The sequence below is a fragment of the Poecilia reticulata genome, chromosome 4 (assembly GCF_904066995.2).
Source record: "Poecilia reticulata chromosome 4, P_reticulata-male-v2, whole genome shotgun sequence".
NCBI classification, from domain to species: domain Eukaryota; kingdom Metazoa; phylum Chordata; class Actinopteri; order Cyprinodontiformes; family Poeciliidae; genus Poecilia; species Poecilia reticulata.
Window position 1 is genome coordinate 26,340,443 of NC_088833.1, and position 22,403 is coordinate 26,362,845.

General features: G+C 42.4%; 1 protein-coding gene across 1 annotated transcript; it reads left to right on the plus strand.

Annotated features, from left to right (window-relative positions):
- The first annotated feature begins 6,488 nt into the window (after positions 1-6,488).
- Positions 6,489-20,995, plus strand: ndnf (neuron-derived neurotrophic factor). Its single transcript, XM_008407532.2, has 4 exons — positions 6,489-7,481; positions 15,821-16,015; positions 16,381-16,505; positions 18,806-20,995. The coding sequence occupies exons 2-4, from the start codon at positions 15,822-15,824 to the stop codon at positions 20,200-20,202; spliced, it is 1,716 nt and encodes a 571-aa protein (XP_008405754.1). The 5' UTR covers positions 6,489-7,481; position 15,821; the 3' UTR covers positions 20,203-20,995.
- The last annotated feature ends 1,408 nt before the right edge of the window (positions 20,996-22,403 follow it).

Sequence of the window (22,403 nt, forward strand, 5' to 3'; positions counted from 1 at the left end):
CACATAACTTTATATTTTGGTTCGTTTGATGGCATGATATGTAAACGTTAAATGTTTTGATCATCCCTCAGTACTTGAGTTGTCTTTTTATCAAACACTTTCTTAGTCTTGAGTAATTCCTCGGACACTTACTTTTTCTTTTGCGTTCCCTTGCCATACGCTTTACATTCCCAATATGCTTACTGCAGTATTTGCTGGTCTAAATTGTGTACAGTCACAAGACAGTCACAAGACTGTACACATTTTCAAATAAAATTTCTTTATTTGAAATTTCAAATTTCAAATAAAGAGCCTTGTTGGAAATGGGTTTGTTCTTAACTCTTTGGTGCAAAAAACTGATTGAATCAATTTATTCACTGCATGTTTATGTCTATTTAAGGCTGAAATGGAAAAGCACATGACAACATCCCTTAAACCATTCAGACTACAAAAAAGACACAATCAAAACTGTCAGATGACTTTATTACCCCACCATAACAATTCAGAAATAGTCCAAATAGTTTGGATGTATTTTTTTTTTATTTCTTTCCCACTTATGAAAGGTTTCCGTTTTAATAGGTTTGTGGTGCATTTCTATCCTAAAGGAAAAGATGTAAAACGTCAGATATTTCACAACGAGATATTATCATGCATGGAAAATACTCAAGAAAGTCTTATAAAATAGCAAAAATGAAAACCATAAGAAAAGCTTACAGTATTTAATTATGCCACATGAACTGATCACTATATTATTGTGAGGTAATGCAAAAGAAAAAAAAAATCCTCCATGTTCCCTAGGGGACTCCATAACTTTTTACCTTTATTTGAAGGTACAAAATGTGTTGAAGTAGTTTTTACTAAAGTACAATTTTTGGTTAATCTGCCCACCTGACAATAACAAACTGGCAGGATAAAATTATATCTGTCATAAGAGATATAATATCTCATTGTGTGTGTGTGTGTGTGTTTATATATATCATAGGTGTGAACGCGGTTAATGACGTAATGCTCCTCCCGGTTTGTCCTCCTCACAGCCTGCAGACGGGAAACAGAGCGGGGAGCCTCCTCCACTTGTTTCTGCCTCCTCATGGCTGTGTTTACAATAAGCATACCGCGCCTGGAGCAGCTGCCTTCTAGAGTTTCACTAAAAAGCTCCGGGACAGACCTCTGTCTGAATCTGGCTGTAAACGGAGAGGCGAAACCTTTGCTCTTTGTTTATCCCTCCCTGTCCCCAGAGTATTTCAGGCACCGCCGACGACTGCTCCCTTATTGGATAACGAGAGGAAGTCGAGACGCTGACATGACATGAGCTCGTCACTTGCGTTTCCCTTTCATCTGACTTCGGTCGTGGCTTTTAGTCCTCTGGAAGAGCTTTTTGAGGAGGAAGACAGGATGAGTAAATTAGTAACTTGAAGGACGGTCCGATTTCAAAACAAGCGAGAGGCTTGTAAAATCCGACTGTCATGTTTGTTTATACTTTTATCAGAGGAACCTTCAAGTTTTCTGCTTCACCAAAACCCCACTAAGGGGCGTCGCGTGGGACAGTCGTTAAAGCAGAAGCTAGCTCAAAACAGCCGTCACGAGTTCAAGTCCCATCCTCTGTACCTTTCCCCCACTTTCTGTCCAATTACTTGGAAATGAAAGCAACTGGAGCCGAAAAAAAAACAAACTTAAAAGCCAAACCAAACTTCCCAAGGCCCATTTTATCTTCTCTTTGAGCTAATAGCCTCGTCTGCTAAAGGCCTGGTGGGTACTGCGATGGGGTGAAGCACGCACAACCCGGCTTCCTGTCGCCAACCTTCCCTCCCTCATTCTTTCCCTTGAACCCCTAACCTCCTGCCTTCTCCTCCTCCAACTCTCCTCACTGATGATGCCTTTAATACGAAGCAAAAGTGTTTGCTCTGAGCAAGTGTATCTATAAGAGAGCAGGGGAGATGTGTTCCATCTTCAGCGGGGTCAAAGTTCATGCATTGTTTGTCCTCCCTATTCCCTTTGAGAGGAGACAGGAGGTGGAAATGATGGGGAGAGATGTTTGCAGGGAGGTTGTTTGTCTGGTAAAGGCTTTCAGCTCTTCTGAGTTAATGATGAACTAAGATTTAGGTGTGATAGGCAGCTAAAACGTTGCTACTTTTCTTGTTTTCTGTCCCCCCCCCCCTCAAACCTGACTAAATAGAAAAAAAAAACAGCTTTCAAATGCTGAGTTTATTATGTATTTAAAAGCAATTTAAGCTCCTTTGAAATTGCCCCTTTTTGTCAATCTTAAATTAAGTGTGATAGGTTTATTTCTATTAGCTGTACTGGGGTTTCATCAATGCCAGACCTTTTTAATCAAGAAATCACTTAAGAAAAATCCATCTGGCAACATGAACTAGGTCAAAAGAATGTAAATAAGCATCACATCGTGTCCTGATCAAAGGAAATTTGAGAGCACATTAGAAACAAAGTCTGGAAAACAAGCCTTTTCTATGTCCTTTTGGAGTTCATGATTCAGCAATAAAGAAGAAACTGGGTATAAAAAACCAAGGTGAAAATAAAACCCCTCCAGATCTAAAAGACTGTAGTTTGCATTTTCAAATGTTATCGTTGTCTATTAAGATTAGTTTGATGATCTGAAACATTAAGCAAGTGGGTAAGTAAGTAAGTGGGAAAATACCTCAAAAGTCATTGACGTTGTGCTTTCGTCCAATCAGATGACACTCTCCATCCTGATGACTTCTGGTGGATCACCTGAGCCACTGGAGGTGTGTAAGAGGATCGCCTCCACCTCGGCGTGCAGTAACGTCTTACCCCCCAGAGCAAACAAGACCCAGGTCAGAGTACAATGAGGTTTCTGTTTTTTGAAAATGACCTGGTAGCAACATAGGACAGATACTCTCTTAAATCATAAACACAGGGAAAAGGTTTTTGTTACACCCTTAGTATGGGGTATCGGTGCGAAAGGCAACACCCGCAACGGCCAAAAACAAGTTTGGTTTTATGCATGACTTGATATTTGAAGAAGGGGAAAAAAAGTCAGTCCTGCAATTGTGTCACAGTTTTATGAGGTCCTTAAAGAAATAGCCAATTCAAATTTCAGCAGAGATCTGCGCGTTTCTCATTTACCAACAAAAATGTTGCAGATGGGTCAGTTGAACATTACTGACTTTACTTTTTGTATGGGTCTAGCTAATTTAAGCTCTTGATTAATTGAACATCTGCAAATGTGATTACCTTCCATTTATCCATTTATTTTTGGTTTGCTGGTCTGGTACATACACAAAGACATCGGCACTGACCTTAGAGAAGAAATTGCTGCCGACCATTGGTCTGGAAGGAGTTACAACGGAATTTTCAAACAAGATGAAGTCAATCTTTCTGCGGTTATAGCAAATATCCAAAAGAAAACTCACCACAAGGTCAGACAGTGCAATGCTCAAAGACTTGCTAAAAAGTCAAATCTACAACTGAGACTCTGGAGACCTCGGCTCAAGTTCAACGTTAAAGTTCATGGCTGAAAAAGGCAAAGTGTGTCTTGTTGAGGTATTTTTTTCTAAAGACGATCAACCAAAACAACTTAGGTTTGTAAAAGCATATCTGAATTAACCACAAGATTAAATCAAACCGTGAACTCCTCTGTACATCCAAAAAGCTCTGGAGTCCAACAGGAGACAAACTCCTCAACAGTTTGAAATTAAATGAACCGATTCATGTTTTTTTTAATTTTCTTTATGTGAAACAAATGTAGCTCCCTGCAAATCACTTAACACCGCTCTGTTTGGGGGTAAAGACGGATTGAGTCTGTGTTTTTCAGGGTCAAACTGTGAATATTTCACCCAGAAAGAGTTGCAGCATTTTCCCTCAAGGTGGGCGTGTGGTGACTGTGAGCGGCACAGATGGATTACAGGTAGTTTTATGCAGTAGAATGACTTAAAAATGTGCAGTAAGGGAGTACTGCTGGCCTGTTTTCTTCTAGGACAATTTACTGGTGCGTGTTTTTGACCAAAAAAAAAAAAAAAAAGAAACTCATGTCAAGAAGATGTTTTCTTCTTGACTGTAGATCAAAGTCAAAATGTAAAGCACTCTGCTGCAAAACAGCCCGAGTGGTACGGCGAGCTACGCAGCAGTAAAAAAGTAACAGAATGTGCTTTGTTAACTATATTTTTCCCCTAGATCTAACAAAAAAAACCTAGTTCTTCATTGACTTTAATGGAGGAGATCATTTTCTCCATCTGCGCTATAAATCTTCCCCAGTGTGTGGATACGTTTTCAGGATTCAGCGCCGTAGCACCACGCCTCAGTTCATTTTTGTGCGTCCATATCCATGTGCATAATTGGGGGACATGTGAGCACACAGGCCCCGAGCGCTGATCTGTTTTCACAGCTGAGTGGCGGGGCAAATAGCACTTTCAGTCTGGCCTTGGTTTCACGGTCAAGGATGCCGAAGTCATGAGGGTAATATTTATGACCACCAGGGTTAAAACACATAAAAAAAAAAAAAAAACATCTGTATAAAAATTGTCTATCAGAAAGCACTGAAATGTGTTAATTTCTTGTGACAATTTCCAACTTATGTGGTGTTTCAACCACAAAATTCACAAAATATTGTTTGGGTTTTGTGTGACAGACAAACACAAAGTATTACTTAATGAGTTTTGGCTTGGAATTTGCTTTTTATACGTAAAAATCAGAAAAATGTGGAGCGCGTTTGTATCCTTCTCGACCCTTTGTGGAGCCACCTCTCCCTGCATTGCCAGCTGCGAGTCTTCTGGGAAGCTGCCAGCTTTGCACATCGTTACACCGAAACATTAGCTTGTTGCCTGAGATTCTCAATTTGATTTAGGTCTGGACTTTAACTGGGTCATTCTAATATGAATGCACTTTGATCTAAATCATTCTATTGTAGCTATGGCTGTATTTTTCTGCCATGCTCTTTCCATTTTCAGATGATTATTCAACCTGAACTTGCATTAAACTTCTCCATGACTTCATCCCTGACATTTCGATGCGTTTCTCGGTCTTCACTAATCTTTTCCAACAAACCATCTGATGGAAAACGGGTCAGCTATATTTATACAGTTATGCAAACGCTGACTATATTGACTAATCATGTGGATTTTTTTAGGCGTATTAAATAAAAGAGGACGGAATACAAATGTATGTTACACTTTTAGGATACAATTATGCACTACTTAATGATGAAGCTGAAGTTAGCTTACATAAAACACATTTTAAAGTGGCAGTATTATGTAAAATCACCTTTTTTTCATCATGTTATAATGTTGTTTCCTCATCATAAACATACATGGAGTGTTGTTTTGGTTCTTTCATTCATGTTTGAAGAATCCTTTAGTCACTACTCAGCTGTGTAAAACGCCTGGTTGGACCTAGCTCCGCCTTCCGAGACACAGCTCTTCCTTCTAGGAGCTGCAGTTTACAAGCTTCAGAGCTTACACCTCACAGAGCGGCTGTTGCCAGCTCCTTCAGACTAGCCGGCAGCAATTAGCAAACCCCTGGTGGAACTGTGCATATGCTGAGCTCATTATAGGAGCTGCTGCTCAGAGAAACCCTGATAAAAACGGTGTTAAAGGAGGAGCCCTGTTGTGATTACGGAGTTTCAGAAAGAGCAGGAGCTTCTTAAAGAGACAGAGGCCCAATTTCAAGGCGTTACATTAAATGTCTTTTAAGTCATATTTCAGGTTTTTTTTTCTTTTACAATTGAAAGTAACAATCACTTGATCGTGTCCAGGGTGTGAATACTTTTGTGAGATGCCGTAGTAGTTCATATTTTTAAAAAAATGCAGACTACATTTATTTTTTACAAAACCACGTGAGTTGAATCCACATGCAAGAGATGTTTTTGTTTCCTCCCTGTAATTACTATTGCTGACGCTAGATGACGCTGTTGTATCAACACTGGGTTGTGATTTAGCTGCCTACACAGATCGCAAACAGATACTGACATTGAATGAATGGCTTTGGAATGGGAATATCGTTTCATCTCCTGTTATGAAGATTAATATGGATTTTTAACAGCACGCTGCTGTGTTTACAAGTTAGTTTAGGAGCTAACTTTATTTCCGGTCTTGTTTTTTTTTTTTTTTTGTCGTCAGATAACAAAAATGTAGTTATTTTCTCAGGGATCAAGAGAAGACGAGTAGTCATTAGTGTCCATCTGATGAGCCTTCATCTGAAGAAGAGGAGCTGATTTTGCAACCTTGCATTTCAGTTGTGCAGGAAACAGTCGCATCCCCTTAAATCCAGAGGAGTGTGAGGTGGTTTCGGGGACCCCCCACCACCACCCCATCGAATCAAGGCCGTAAATTCGGGAGTCTCTTCAGTTCCGAGACTCTTATCTTCAATAAATGTTTGCTTCCCCTTCCCAGCCAACAATAACAGCACTTTATGGCTCACTGGGAATTTCCACAGCTGATCGGGGGTGGAGGTGGAGAGAGGTGGGGGGTTAGGAGACGGGAGGAAAGGGGGGGGGGGGGGGGGGGGGTTGAGGAGGAGAGAGGAAAACAGGAGATGCTTTGCGTTGGTGTGCGGTTGCATGCGCACGGGCCAAAACCAAACTACAGGCTGCTGTTGTGATTGTGTCTGTCTGCACACCCGCCCAGGTATCAGAGGCCCGTGACAGAGCACGCCTAGCACGCCAAAGCCCTCGAGGGTTGCGTGACTCCGTCAGGGTGCCGCTACCGCTTCCACTGATCGTTTCCTGGGAGCATGAGAGTAAACACACAGGAAGGATAATCTGCGATTCTGACTGGGAAACCCCACACCGTCTTTAAAATGTACAATATCCTACATCTTTATTTACAGTTTTTTTTGTAATTAATATTATTATAATTTTTTTGTATATGCTTTGTTCATTTGATCGTAAAGTTTGAGGTTCCGAAGTGCCTGTTTTCGGGGGGCTGATTCTGGTTTCTGCGTCCCGGAGCGCAGGGAAGAGGAAGAAAAAGCAGAGGAAGAAGTTCGTACCAGTTTTTGCCTCCAATCCAGAGGAGGTTTCAATAGCAGCGGCGCGGCAGGGGAGGGACGCACTGCCAGCACTCAGGATACCCACTCAGTCACTCACACACACACACACACACACACACACACACACACACACACACACACACACACACACACACACACACACGCACGCACGCACGCACGCACGCACGCACACACACACACACGCCCGCACGCTCGCGCGCACACACACACACACATTCTCTCTCTCTTCCCTCTCCCTCTCTCTCTGTCTTTCTTAGACACACACACAAACACACTCCTGCCCACTGGAGACCAGTTAAATCCGCAAGAAAACTGCAAACGCGCATCAGAGCGGTCGCTTAATCCGATTGATCGGTCCAGACAAGACGCGTGAAAACTGGAGGAACTACTGGACACCGCAGAGGACAACTTGCTCTTTTGATTTTTGTTTTTTCTCCCCTGTGAGATCGGGGTAATTTTTTTTTTCTCCACATTTTATTTTAGGGGAGTTTTGGCCAACAAGAGGCACCATCCTTAGAGAGGTAAGGCTGATGTGAAGATGTTTTATTATTATTACTATTTTTTATTATTTGGCTTTATGTCTGATTCGGGATTATTTCCTTTTATATATATATATATACACACACACCAGAAAACTTTTTTTTATTTCTGAAACTTTTCTACCGCTCCCCCTTTTTTTTCTTTTTGCAGCTCTGTGTTTCTATATTTAAGATCAGAGCCGATCGGACTTCTTGTCTGGCAATGAGAGACAGAGCGGAGGAAAAGAAGATTTTTTTTTTTTGGGGCTTACAACTGCGAGATGTGAAAAGTTTCAAACGCATATGAAACCAAGCCCCGGCTCGCATGCTGTTTTAATTTTGAGTTTATCTTCGGGTTTGGCACGGCAACACACGGTGCGGATGAGATGATGAACTTTAGAAAAATCCTCTTCGCCTTTGTGCCTGCCTCCCCTCCCCGTCGGACGGGTTCCCATGCTCCCAGGGGTGACCCAGCACCCAATAAAAGGCGATTTATCATTACGCGCAGGACGTCTCCAAACTGCACGCGCGCTGCTTCTGATATTTGCTCCCGTCATAACTTTTTAGTATCAAAACTTTTTTGTTCCCCCCTCTCCTCTCCTCTCCTCTCCCCCGCCCCCCCAAAAAACAAAGTTGAATGCGTTATTTTTTAGTGTCACCTTTGGCACCTATGGATGCGTTTGCGCACCTGTGACAGCGCAGTCCGGGATGAAAGGTGCGCTTAAAGCTACACTACACTACAAAAACCGAACTGTTTCGATTTAACCAAGATACTCGGTGCGTGCCTTTCATTTAGGTAGATCTTCACCAATAATTCTTTTGCAACCTTAACCAAGTTTTAAAATGTACTTACCAGTTAGTTCGAGTCTAACTAATTAAGATATTTTTATGTTCCAAATTAATTGTCATTGATTAGTCAAATACATTTAATTGGTGATAGCTGTTTGACTTTATGTCGACTAAAGTTTTTGAAAAAAACTGTCATATTCACCAAATGGTGTCTTCCTAAATCAAATGAAAACATTTGCACAATCGAGAGCAAAAACCAGCAGGAGAATCACACGAAGGTTCTCAATGGAGAAAAGAAAGACATTTATTTACTTTATCCTTTATTTACATTATAAACCTGGAATTTCTGATCAATACCAAGAAAAGCTGATTGATAACGATACAACACAAGCGCTTTACAGATGCAGAACTATGTAACTTTGCTGGTCGTAAAGAAGAAAACCTTAAACCTTGTCACTGTTACTTTCATGAATTCCTCACGTGTTACGGAGAAGCAGAAACTAAGACTTAGCCATGGTGAAGGCATAAAACTTCATTAAAACCAGTTTCAATATGGTGGCATGGTGGCCTTTTCTTTCTTTACCATAGAACTGCAGATTGGAGTTCGTTGGCAGTGAACTCCAGTCTGTCAATGGCTTGCTAGCTGTCAGACCAGCTAGCATGTTCAACACGACATACAATGAGGTCAAAGTTTAGTTCCAGCTCAAAAAGTTTCTCAACCACAATTCCCAACCTTTGGGAATTGCCATGCCCAAGGCGTACCCCGCCTCTCGCCCAATAACCGAACCAACATCTTCAGTTAGCCTGAACAGTAGAAATTCCTTCATAAAGTAAACGCAGCTAATGTTCCTACAGTGGAAATGAATTCTTACAGTGGTATAAAATGTTACTCTTGCGCCGAGGAATAACACCGTGCAACTAAAAACTCTTATGACATTGCTAACTTTTACGAAGACGATATATTCATTTACATGTACAGCACCGCGTGCGATTGGTGATAATAAGGTTGTTAATTAGTCAAAATTCAACCGTCTCCGAAATTCTTTATTTTACAGTGAACTTCTATTTATTTTTATTTACTTTTGTTTTACCTGCTGATGCGTTTTGATTCACTGAAGCGATTCATTGCAGCTCTGACACTTTGTGTTGTTTTCCTCATCTGAGAGCCGCTCTGTCGGTGTTTAATGAGGGACGTACACCCAGGAGAGCACAGGGAGCTCAATAACTGTATTTAGCCGGGTGAAGACACACCGACTCCTCTTTAGCTTTCTCTGGAGAACGAATCATGAAGAAGGAAAAAAAAAATGGTGGTTGGGGTTCGGTGGAGTTGGGGGCGGGGGGGAGAATAACAGTCCTAAAATGGGAAGGTCCACGTCGCATACCGTAACTAAACCGTGATTTGCATATGAAAACTCTGGGGCTGAAAGAATTCCACCAGTGTTGCTGCTGCTGCGGTCGCTCGCTAGCGTCCTGAGAGGTGACAGGTTTCTGCCTGTGTGTGCATACAGTCTCCTTTGCTTTTCTGTCACACATCCAGAGTCAGAGCGTGCAAGTTTTCTTTCCTTATTTCCTAGTTAAATTACTTATTATATCTCATGTGCCTCCTGACCCTCCGAACCCCACCCACAGCCACGCTCACTTTGAGAAGACCCTTATTATTCTCCCTCAGAGGGACTGTTTTTTCCGTGCTCCACCTATCTGCTCTCTCAAACATTCACACACCATCCGAAGTGATGGGCAGTGGGTGGATGACTTTCCCATGAGGGGGGCATTTTATCTTGTAATCTACAATCACCCTTGTGGCAGTCACAATGCCAGCCACATCAGTCAGACTCAGTTCCTTCTGAGTGGATGCTTAAAGCCCACCCCAACCCCTGCTCAGAGAGGGGGGCACATTCCAGGATGCGAAAACCCCAAGGTCCGACGTCGGGCCGCGCAGAGAGCGAGGAAGGAGCAGGATAGAGAGAGTTGGAAGGAAAACCGAGCTCCCCCATTTCCATGACAGCGGCGAGCGGTTCTGATCATGTGGACGCGGTTCAGAAACTCAAACTGTGAGTGATGTTGTGGATGGCGAGGCGACAGCTCCTGAGTGATGATGTAGACTTTGCGCAGAGGGTGGAACAGTGCAGTTTGATGGTTTGGATGTACTGCACTGCACACATACACCCACCCCCCACACCCACACACACACACACACTCAAACACAAGATTAAAGTCTCCGTTCTTGGCTCCAAAGTCCCAAGCACACCACAAGTCTCTACCAAACCATTAACGAGCTGTTCTCGCTGTCCAAGAGATCCAGACCTGATTTGGTTTGGCCGGTTTCTTGCGCAGGTCCGGGGTCCTGTGCAGTTTTTTTTTTTCTCTTCTGTCTTTGACTCTTGATTTTCCTCTCTCTCTTCTTCCACTCCATCACCAATCTACCATATTGCGCTGCAATTCCCAACGTTGGCCCTGAAGTGACAGCGATGGAACTTTCTGCACAGCACCCACCGTAAATCTGCCCCCACAGACTTCCTTTAAGAAAACACACACACACAAAAAAAAAGAGAGAGAGAGAGAGAGAGGTCCCGTGTGGGCCCCCGCCAGGCGTCTTGTTGGGTGGAATCCGAAATGTGTCTTTATTTGTGTAAAAATTAAACTGCCTTTTATTCCTTCCCGTTCTGTTAATGAGCTCCATGTGTCAGCAGGCAGGAAGCTTATCCATATTGACAAGGAGCTGGAAGGAAGGAGGGAAGAGGAAGGTTGGAAAAAAAAAAGTAATGGGAGGAAGGGGAGGCCGAGAGCAAATTGGTGAGCACATGCAGCAGGGAGAAGGAGTTTTGGACTTTCTTCTTAGGAAAAATCTAACTTATTAGGCATACTGACTTGAAATTCAGCGTGTATGTTGACAATAACCCAATCAATCCACACATACAACACACTCACAAGTTATTGTCAAAGAAAGTGGATCGGTACAAATTACAATCAGTACTAGCCCTACTGGATGGCCTAGACAAGGTTTCTCAACTCCAAGGACTGCCACGAGAGGGATGACGGGTGCAAGCAATGGGCTCTCTAGAAACCTTTGCAGCCTTCTTGTTGGTTACAAGCGTCAATCGAAACCTCTGAAAGTTCCACTGAGTCCCTTAAGGGCCATAATCCAGAAGTGAAAGAAATGAAATTGTTACCGCAGACCAGTCATGGGAAGCCAGAGGGATAATTGGTTGTCCGAGTTCCAATGGCCACTTGCCGAAGAGCTGGAATGAGCATCGTTTTTTTCCCCCCCACACAAAGAGAACGAGTAGAGCACTCAATCACAATCTGTACATTTACTGCGCGATACTCCACTGCTGAAGAAAAGGCGCGTTGAAGCCTTTGTGCTTCAACGCATTTGGATCCCATTCCCCAGGGACATGATATTGGGGAGAAATGGCGCCGTAACATCACTCACATCACTCCATAGACACCATGCTCACGGTGAAGTTTGGAGGAGACTGAATCACGATATTTTCAGCACCAGAGTGCATAGAACTGAATAAAGGGTAAATGGACAAATGTCCCAGGACAGGAATCGGTTGCCGTTTTTCCAAAATGATCGACCTGAAATAAAGATGCAAGAAGTGGATCCCCAATACGCAGCCAAGGAATCCCTTACCTAGCTTCAGACAAAGAAAATAAAGCTTATAGAGTGGCGCAGAAGATTAGAGTCCTCTGAACAGTCAAGATTTGAAAACAGTTGTCTGGAGGAATGGGTACAAATCACAAAATATGAAATTCCAGAGAAATTCAAGCTGTTGTCATCAAGAGACGCTTTTCAACCGTGCATTTAATACATTTAAGTAAACAAGTGCAACACATTTCTTTCTGTTATTCCGCCTTGTTACACAAAACTTTACTTATGCTCTAATTTGGGATGATTGCTTTGTATGAGTGGTTTGCTTGGTAATCATTTAGTGTCCATTTAGAATCCACAGTTCCACGTGATTTGCTTTGTAACGTCTCCAAATAACAGCAGGTCAAAGCTTTTCCAAGTGTCATTCCTCAAAGAAAGGGTGTGGAGGTCATTGTTGAACTATTTTTTTTCCTGTTACTGTAGACGTTGAAAAGACTGTCATGGAAACAGAGAAATGATGACTAAAGTGCTGTGTTTTTGTCCTTTAATCCCATTATACTCTTGGGCTCCAGAGTTTGCCCATTATACACACACAAGATGGTTTTTTTTCCGTCCTGAATTCCTGTTGATTCCCACAAAAAAACAAAACGAACGCTATAAATATATAAATAAGCAGACCAAGAGCAGCAGGGAAACAAAGTTAACACGATTGCGGGTTAGTTCGTCTTAAAATGATTTGGTCTTCAAGATGGACTCAATTCTTCTGTGTTCTAATTAAACATTGCACTTTATTTCTTCCAGATGCTGCTTTGCTTTTAATGTGTTGTTTTGGTAGGTTAACTGTAGAGCACGGGAGTGTGTGTGCATGTGCGTGTGCGTGCATGTGTTTTGGGGGGGGTGGACAGCAGGCTCACATGTAGAAACGGCGCAGCCTGGACCGTGTTGACACTGCGACAGTCCGTGCGACTGCAGTGACCCGCCGCAGCTGCTCTGACATTCAGATGTCATCCCTTTGCGATATACAGCGCGCTGTGATGAAGGAGCGAGTGTTTTCGGTGTCTGTGGGAGAGGTGTCACACATGAGGAGCGCTCTGAAGACACCTATCAAATGTGCTAATGACAGGGGTGATAAAATACTTGGAATATGAGCTGGGTGACATCAGCGCGTAGGGCCACGGCTGGCGCAGGAGAAGGGGTCCTCACCGTGTCTATTTGGCTTTTAGGGGATGTTGGAATGACTGGCAGCCGAGGGCAGCTATGCGCGTACCGCCTCCCCTGCCGCCTCGAGTATTAATAGACAACGTCTTTGTTCTAACTGACATGGTTATTTTTTTTTTTTTAAAAGCGGAATGAGACAAGCCGAGACGATAAGGATCTCCGCTCTCTCTGTGTGAGTCAAACCTCAAAGTACCACTTAGGTGGTTTTTCTTTTGCTCTCTGATGTCTGGCGGTACAACAGCGGGCTTGGCTTAGACAACAGTCAAGACCGAGACAATGTCAGGACCTGTCGAGGGTTATTTATTTTTATTTTTTTACTCTTGCCTGCACTTTTAGAGGACCATAATGAAGAAATAATCAAGGTTTTTCAATGGAGGTCCATACTCATCACTTTAAATCCTCAGATGTTTACTAATCTGCCCCCTGTTTACAGTGACAGTTAAAGAAACCGCAAAGAATTGAAAAGGGAAAGATGTGTGTGCACAAGTGTTAAAGGGATTATTTGCTTGATGGAGAGGGGGAAAAAAAAGAATAAAGGAAAAAAAACCCTGAGATCAACAGGCGAGGGCGGGAGTACTAGAGAAGGAGAGAGGGAAAGAGGTCATTAAAAGGACACCATCTCACTTGCAGTAAATGGCAGTAAAGTATCTGGCTAATCTGCCATCATTACGCTGATTAAATCACCGGGGATTTGGCGTTCCCATCAGCTGCAATCAATGGGGCAAAAATCAATAGACAGGCGATACGCGAGAGGCTGTTTGGCCTTGGTTAGCTGCACCTCGCCCAGATCGCTGCTCCAACTGCGGACTGCGCCACCAGCATTTTTATATTGGGGTCAATAAAACTTAAACGACATGGACCGGAGCATTTTATGTTGAGGGTTTTGTGAAATACTGCAGTGTGGTTCCCCCGGGGGCACGAGGTGATGTCTTTTTCCTCTCACACATTCCCACTTAAAGTATAATCAATTCTCTCTTTTGGAGGAGGCCTGGGGTTCTCGTTAGCGCTCCGTTTTCGGTGATTCTCGCTGTGATTTGGGATTGTCATTTACAAATTCACAAGAATTTTGCTCAGTAGAACTAAATTCCAAAGTCATAAGTAGGTGATGCCAAATTGCTGCGACGAAATATTAGGAAGTCATATTGGAGGTCTTTATTTATGTAAATAACTCATTGAAAGTGGATAGCCAACTCTATAAAGTAGCCATTAATTATTTTGCTAACTTACTTTGTGCAGAACAGAAAGTTGAAATGTCACATATGTCTGTATGCTTTACATCAAACCACAAGCCAAATAACTTAATTTAGCTTACCTCAGCCTTAACAGCTAATAGTAGCTTCTTGCTTTTAGTTTTACTTTTCTAAATTGTAATGTTTGGACCTTAAAGAATGTTATATTTGTGAGAATTAAAAAAAAACTATTCATAGATCGAAAGTTGCGTAAAGCACTCATTAATATGTGTACTAACCATAAAACTGGCACCAAGAGTCAGCTAGCTTCACCTAACTCTTTGATACGAATGCGTATTGACAGATAAACATGTTTTCATAAAGCGGGAAAATAACAGTAAAATTCAAAAGACGTGGTTTTTATGACATGCTAAAGAGCTAAACAAGAACAGCATCTATTTATTGCATTTGCTATGTTGTTAGTCGTTAACGGTTAGCCGCTAATGACAGTTTTCGCACAGTGCTTACAAATAATTTGGATTTTGTCTGTCACTGTTCTTTTTTTTATCGCTGAGGACTCAAAGTAACAAAGTTAATAAAGCTCCTTCAGTAGTTTTATGATATGTGTCTTTATTAGTGGACTCTTGTTAGCACTTTATTAAGAGTATTGTTAATGAACTCAGACTTCCCGTTTTCCTTTGTTGAAACTGTATGGACTATTGATCAAACCGATTGATGACTGGGTATTAGTTGCTATAATGGAATCCTCGTTGTAGCTCAAGAGACAGAACAGAATACTAAGATCAAGAGAACAAAACATAATATTAACAATATTTGTGAAAAAGGAGGTGCGGATGAAGAGTATTACTAAAGAGGCTATTTTTAAAGAAATAGTTTCTCCAATGAAATTAACTTCTATAAATCTCGTCTAAATTTTCTAAATAATAATCCATGATGTCATTTTTTCAAAGACATATAAACAAATAGCCTACAGACTGGGCCATAAAAACTGTGAAGTAGCCCTTTTGTTTAATGATGAAGCTCCAAAGAAGATGCCAAGTTTAGTTCAACTAGCGGCTAACGGGTAGCCGCTAATGACACAGTATACTCACAGTGCTTACAAATCATTTGTATCTTGTCTGTTAGCATTTCTGTTTCTCCTGAGAGCCCAAAATAACACCACAAAGCGATTTAGAAGTAGCAGAAGCCTCTCTGATGGTTTCATGACTGAAGGTCTTCATTAGTGGACTCTATTAGCATAACGAGGTGACTGCAGAATTATTTCCTTTTTTAAATCCAAATAAAAGCCTCAAACATACATACAAGACATCAAGCTTAAAGTACACACTTTTATTTCACTAAATAAATTACAAACAGCAAACTTCACGTTGACCAGAAATTTTGTGTTTTAATATCCTGAGATCTTGTCTCTGAAATCGTTTCAACACCATACTGGAAATTCAAATTGGTTTTCCAAACATAAGGTGTTTGGTGTCATGTCAAGAAACAGTAATTTGTGATGTATGTCTCGGTTCTTATAGTGGCTGCATAAATGTCTTTGTGTATTTCAGAATGAGGCAGTGTAAAGGCTGGAGCTTAGTGCTGCTGCTGGTTTTGGGCCTGGGATCGTTGGCCCAGAAGCTGCCCACGAGAGACGAAGGACTCTTTCAGATGCAGATCCGAGACAAGTCGCTGTTCCACGACTCGTCCGTCATTCCAGATGGAGCTGAGATCAGCGGCTACCTCTTCAGGGACACGCCAAAAAGGTGAGCACTGTGAAGACACCTAGTGGCAGACTGACTGACATGAACCCAGTGACTTCTTCAAGACTGAATAAAATGAGTCAGTTTCACCTTGAGATTGGCTCATTCATACATGGAAGAAAATATCTCATTTGTGAATGGTTTGTCCCTATAAATAAGAAGGAAGATAAGATGTTTTTCTGTAACGCGATCTATCGAGTCGATGCAGACATAAATAATAGATGAGAATGTCAGTGTGGGAGAGCGAACAAGGTCGACGGTATAATATCCCCTTGTTCTTCAGTGTTGGTGTCCTAGATGGTCTGTGCATATTGTTTGGATAACATCAGACTATAATGAATCGTAAGAGCCAGTGTTCATTTCCACAGGTACTACTTTGTGGTGGAAGAAGACAACACCCCCTTGTCTGTGACAGTGACACCTTGTGATGCTCCTCTGGAGTGGAAACTGACCCTGCAGGAGCTGCCGGAGGAGTCCAGTGGAGAAGGATCAGGTATAACTTGACATCAGACAGCAGTGGAAGAGGTTAATGACATGCTACGTGGAAATATCGCTATCCCCCATACATAATTACCCTCCGCGCCAATGTTAGGCTTGGTGTTTTGGAAGGTTTTAATTAAGTCACACTCGTAGTGTCTAGTCTGACCACTAATGAGGCATGGGCATGTCCCAAACTCACGTCTATAATTTCAACAGAGGGCTGTTCTCTAGTCAGCCTTCTAAATCAAAGTCATTACGTCCTTCTACTCAATGCGTTTTTGGCCTTTTCCAAGCTAAATTCTCTTCTTCTCTGTTTTGTCTGACTTCCTTCTGCTATTTTTCTTTCTTTTGACTCACTTTAAAACTTTGTCCATGTGGAAGCTGTCCTATGAGCATGAGAGGCCTTGCCAGCTGACTAAGGTAGTGGTTTAGACTACAGAAGTGTGATGTGAGCATATATTTGAATGTTAATGCACAAGCAACTGTTTGCGCCTCTGCCATTGTCAGATCAAATACTCTAAAATGAATAATTGGCTAGTAAACTAGTAAGTTTACACAAGCCCTACCTCAGGAGAGAAGAATTCGTCCTAAACCGAAATAATGCAGAACAATGCCAGCTGGACTACGATTGGGCAAAGTATGAATGTGTGAAACCATAATAACTGTGAAATTGAAGTTTCACACAAACAAATGTATAGTTGGTATAACATCATTTTTATATTACAATGTTGTTGGGTAAGACATTTTTAATAAATAAAAAAATGTCGCTTGGCCGTATCAGGTACGCAAGTCATCATATCCGTTGATATGACATGAATTCAAGTAGCTCTGATTTTCACTAATCATCCTTGAGATACTTCTGCAACTTCACTGGAGCCCACCTGTGGTACATTCAGATTATTCAACAAAATTTGTAACCGAACATAAGCTCTCAGTTGATATCAGAGGATAAACCATGAAATGAAGTCGATGGAATTACCTCATAGACCGGACTATGTCAAAGCACATATCTGAGAATTGGACACAAACAAAAATAATCAGCAGCACTGAAAAGACCCCAGAGGTTACTAAAGCAGAGTTTTTTTGTTCCCTTGTGGACATATTACAGGGAAGCATCCAGAAAGTCAGCTATTGATGAAACACTGCACTGCTCAGGTCTTTACAATATGATGGCCAGATAGACATGGAAGCTTTAACTTTACCAAAAAGCAACACAGAAAGGGTTAGACCATGATGAACAAAATTCTCTGGTCAGATGAAACTAAAATAGAACTTCATCAACTGGCTAAAAAAAATCATTACTATGATGTGGGCAACTAGACAACATCCAAACATTTAGAGTGTTCAGGAAAACCTGTTTTGGAGTTGTCTGGACCTGAGAATAGGGAGAGGATTTGTCATCCAATCTGACAACGACACCAAACGCACAGAGGAGTGGTTTTAGGGGCATCCCATGGACGATGTGTTTAAGTGGCCCAACCACAGCCCAGACTGAACTCCAGCTGAACATGGGTAGAGTTCAGACTGACTCCAGAGAGGAATTGGAAACATTATTTTAAAACAGGTGTGCCAATCTTGGAGCGTCTTACCCAACAACAGACGTTCCTAAGCCTGGACTTCAAGGCCAACATGAGGTTGCAATTGTTGCCAAACGCTCTTTAAGAAAAATATTAAACCATTGGTGGAAATACATAAAGAACACTGAATTACCAAGCAGGGGGTAATTCTAACAACTGTAGAATTACCAAGCCCCTTTAAAACTAAGTAGTGGTTTTGATATACCAAAAATTTGATATATGCCTAAGCTCAACACACTATCAGTTTTGTGAATCTGACTTTAAAAAAGGTGCTACAGCAAGAGTTAACCTTGTGAATTTCTTAATGTCTTTGGTCTTGGTGTCTCCAGAGGGAGTAGATCTTTGAGCATTAATTTTTAGCACTCCACTGAGCACACTCTCTAGCTAACAAACATAATATTATGGTTTCTGGCTTAAGTTGGAGTTGGCACTCAGACTGTCTCTCTCACATAGGAGCTACAAGGCGCCTCTTTGTGGCACAGCTTCTCTCGGACAGCCAAGTGAATGCTGGCTTGTGATCTTCGGGGATGTTTGGAATGTAAACACAACCGTGATGCGAGCGAGCTCATTATCTATAAGTTTCATCGCAATCTAGCAGCAATAAATTTCTTGTAGTGGATGTTTTTGAATAAAGCATGAAAGATATCCTACACTTCTAATCTATATTCATGATAAACTAGCGGAAATGCAACATCACGCAAGGAGCTCATGTTGTGTGTTTGCTTTTCTTTTCCAGGAGAGCCTGAACCCCTGGACCAGCAGAAACAGCAGGTGACTGTAGACGAAGGCACAGAGCTCTTCACCTACAAGGGAAACGATGTGGAGTCCTACGTGGCAACAAGCACGCCCTCTGGTCTCTACCAGCTGGAGTTGCTGTCCACTGAGAAAGACAGCAACTTCAAGGTGTACACCACCACAACTCCAGAGTCTGACCAGCCTTATCCGGAGCTGCCCTACGACCCCCGTGTTGACGTGACCGCGTTGGGTCGCACCACTGTCACGCTAGCCTGGAAGCCGACGCCGACAGGCTTTCTGATGGGCCAACCTGTTCAGTACTGCGTGGTAATTAACAAGGAGCACAACTTCAAAAGCATGTGTGCCGCGGAGGCCAAAATCAGTGTCGATGATGCTTTCATGTTGGCTCCGAAGCCCGTCAGAGACTTTAGCCCCTTTGACTTTGTGCACTTTGGCTTTGTTCCCTCTGACAATGGGTTTGGCAAGGAGAGAGGCCTTACTAGTAACAAGATTTCACGAGCATATTTAGCCAAACCCAAAGCGTCTGACATTCAGAAGGTGTGCATTGGCAACAAAAACATCTACACTGTGTCAGACCTTAAACCAGACACCCAGTACTACTTTGATGTGTTTGCCGTGAACTCGGCCACCAACACCAGCACGGCATACGTAGGAACATTTGCTCGCACCAAAGAGGAAGCCCGTCAGAAGACCCTGGAGCTGAAGGACGGCAAAGTGTCGGACGTTTTCATCAAGAGGAAGGGAACGAAGTTTCTCCGCTTTGCTCCCGTGTCTTCGCACCAGAGAGTGACGCTTTTCGTGCACTCGTGTCTGGACGCGGTCCAGGTGCAGGTGAGGCGAGATGGCAAGCTGTTGCTGTCGCAAAACGTGGAAGGGGTGCGGCAGTTCCAGTTACGGGGAAAGCCGAAAGCCAAGTACCAGATCCGCCTTCGAGGAAGCCGGAAAGGGGCGTCCACGCTGAAGGTGCTCGCCACTACGCGGCCCAGCAGCAAGCAACCCTTCCCTTCTCTGCCCGAGGACACTCGCATCAAGGCCTTTGACAAGCTGCGCACCTGCTCCTCCGTCACCGTGGCCTGGCTGGGCACGCAGGACCGCAACAAGTACTGCATTTACCGAAAAGAAGTGGCCGACAGCTACGGTGAAGAGCAGCGACGCAGGGAGCAAAATCAGTGTGCCGGGCCAGAGACCCGCAGGAAATCCGAAAAGGTGCTGTGCAAGTACTTCCACAGCCCGAACCTGCAGAAAGCTGTGACAACAGAGACCATCACGGGTCTGGAGCCAGGCAAGACCTACCTGCTGGACGTTTATGTGGTGGGACACAGTGGCCACTCAGTAAGATACCAGAGCAAACTGGTGAAAACAAGGAAGTACTGCTAAATGACTCTGCAAAGAATAAATCTATTATATAAATATATATATTAAATAAGTTTATTTAACACTAAGTGATATTCTACTAAGAAGTGTACACAGACTGACTACTCATGCAGCTGATGGGCCCGTAGTAGAGACTGAACTGTTTGTAGAGAAAGAGAGAGATATCAACCTGTATATTTATGTTTACATTTTTATCTCGGCGCGACCCGAGAGGCCCGAAGCGCGAGCTGCTTTTCCTACCAGGCTTGTTGTCTTGACATCGAGTTGCCACCAGGGAGGGAGGCAGAACTTCAGCGAAAAATCACATTTCCTCCCGCGTCGGTTCCTGTGTCACTGCATGACATTTGCTTTCGTCCATCACATCCTTCGGTAAGAGTCACAGCGACCGGAGGAGATCCAGAGGCTTCCCGCTTTGTATAGCTCTCTCAACTGCATACTCGTTTCATGTTTTAGGAGAAAATTTAAATTATTTTATACTTTGTGTCTATATTTTTGATTGTCTCTTTTTATTGATGACAATGTTGGCTGTTCCAGATAATTTCCGGTTTTTATGTGGAAGCTGTAGTTCAAGACATTCCCTTTGTGTATCCCAGCCAGTGTTTTCCTCTAGAGCCCATCTTGTAAATGTATTCGGTTTTGTGCTGGAGATCTGTGTTATTATCACTGTATCGCTGTGTGCGTGTGTGCACGTGCGTGTGTGAGTGCGTGCGTGAGTGAGTGTGTCACATGTACAGAGATGTCCTGCCAATATTCATGTACATAAAGCCTAAATATAGAACAAGTAATCCCTGTGTCACCCTGGGTGTCAAGTTCTTTTCACCAAGCAGTTAACATTGCATTCACAGCTCTGTGATGATCGAGCACATTGTGCGTTTTATTTGCTCGAACAGGGGCCTGTTACGCTTTAATAACCTTTACTAACTTCCACAACCTGATTTTTATTGAACTCAAAATTTACATCAAAGTAAATGCTTTTATTGAGGTCCAGAAATAATTAATGAATTGCAAAAAATAAAATAAAATGTAATTTTCCAGTATTTGACCAACCTATCAATTGGAGCCAATCAAGAAATAGTTGGTTGTTCTGTCCAACACATCATTACTCTGCAGTCAGCTAGCATAATTTGCTTTCTTAAATCATATATAGCTTAAAAAATGAAAAACAAAACTAGTACATCATGCCATAAGAAGAGGCCACAATAGACACAGGGAAAAGCAATCAACTCCCAGGTTTGATTTACTTTTCAACAAACCTGCTGTGATTTGCCACATTTCCGCTACAAGTAAACGAGCAATTACTGATAGTGGTTCACTTACTGATAGTAAGTGAACCACTTACTATCAGTAAGTGATAGTTTACTTGTTCACTTACTATCAGTAAGTGAACCACTAATGTAACACACTACAAAAAAATACAAACTGACCCTGTACAGCTGCAGTTGGTAACTTCTATAAAAAAATTAAAAAAAATCGATATTTTTTACATATTTGTTAAAACTATCGCGGCGTTGTGGCAGTAGGACACAGATAATCTGAGAAAAGGTCAAGCTTCTCCACTTCCTCCAAAAAACAAAGAATCAGAGTCAGGAGGAGCATCTCAGCGCTGTCAATTGACCTTGTGAACACGCTGCTAAATGTGCTAATGTCGGAGAAACAACTTGACATGGCAGGAAAACTGTTTATCCGCGGTCATTGGTGGCTATGCTAATGCTGTTGATGGTTTTAGCTTCGCAGAAATCAAGGGAGGGAGGGGCAGCGCTAAGACCCACCTCCTGTCTCAGATTTTTTGGTTCTTGTTAGCACTGAGAAGGCAGAAGAGCTTGATTTTTTTTCACAGATTATACTATGATACTACACTGTCACAACATAGTGACGGTTTCGACAAATATGTATTACATACTGCAGTTTTAATAAGCTCCATCTCTATGTTGCTTTTAAGCGCAGATGCTAGCTGTGTTGTCCTTTGCAAAACATCCTTCAAACTCAAAGGATACATTGATGTACAATAGGATACATCCAATGCTAGGAACCATGGTCAAATATATAAATCCTTAATTCCATAAAAATATCAGAAGTTGGTCAGCTCTTTCATGCACTGCAGTGATTACTCCTCCTATAGCGGTGACATGGCCCTACATGTCTGTCTCCGCTCCTTGCCCAAACCCATCTACACACACATATATATATACAAAACCCATGCATCA

What these genes read in the sequence shown, in the direction of transcription:
- ndnf (XM_008407532.2), top strand. Translation starts at nt 15,822, where the DNA reads ATGAGGCAGTGTAAAGGCTGGAGCTTAGTGCTGCTGCTGGTTTTGGGC. An exon ending in TTCAGGGACACGCCAAAAAG is followed by an intron (nt 16,016 to 16,380) that starts GTGAGCACTGTG and finishes TCATTTCCACAG; the next exon opens with GTACTACTTTGTGGTGGAAG. An exon ending in GTCCAGTGGAGAAGGATCAG is followed by an intron (nt 16,506 to 18,805) that starts GTATAACTTGAC and finishes TTTCTTTTCCAG; the next exon opens with GAGAGCCTGAACCCCTGGAC.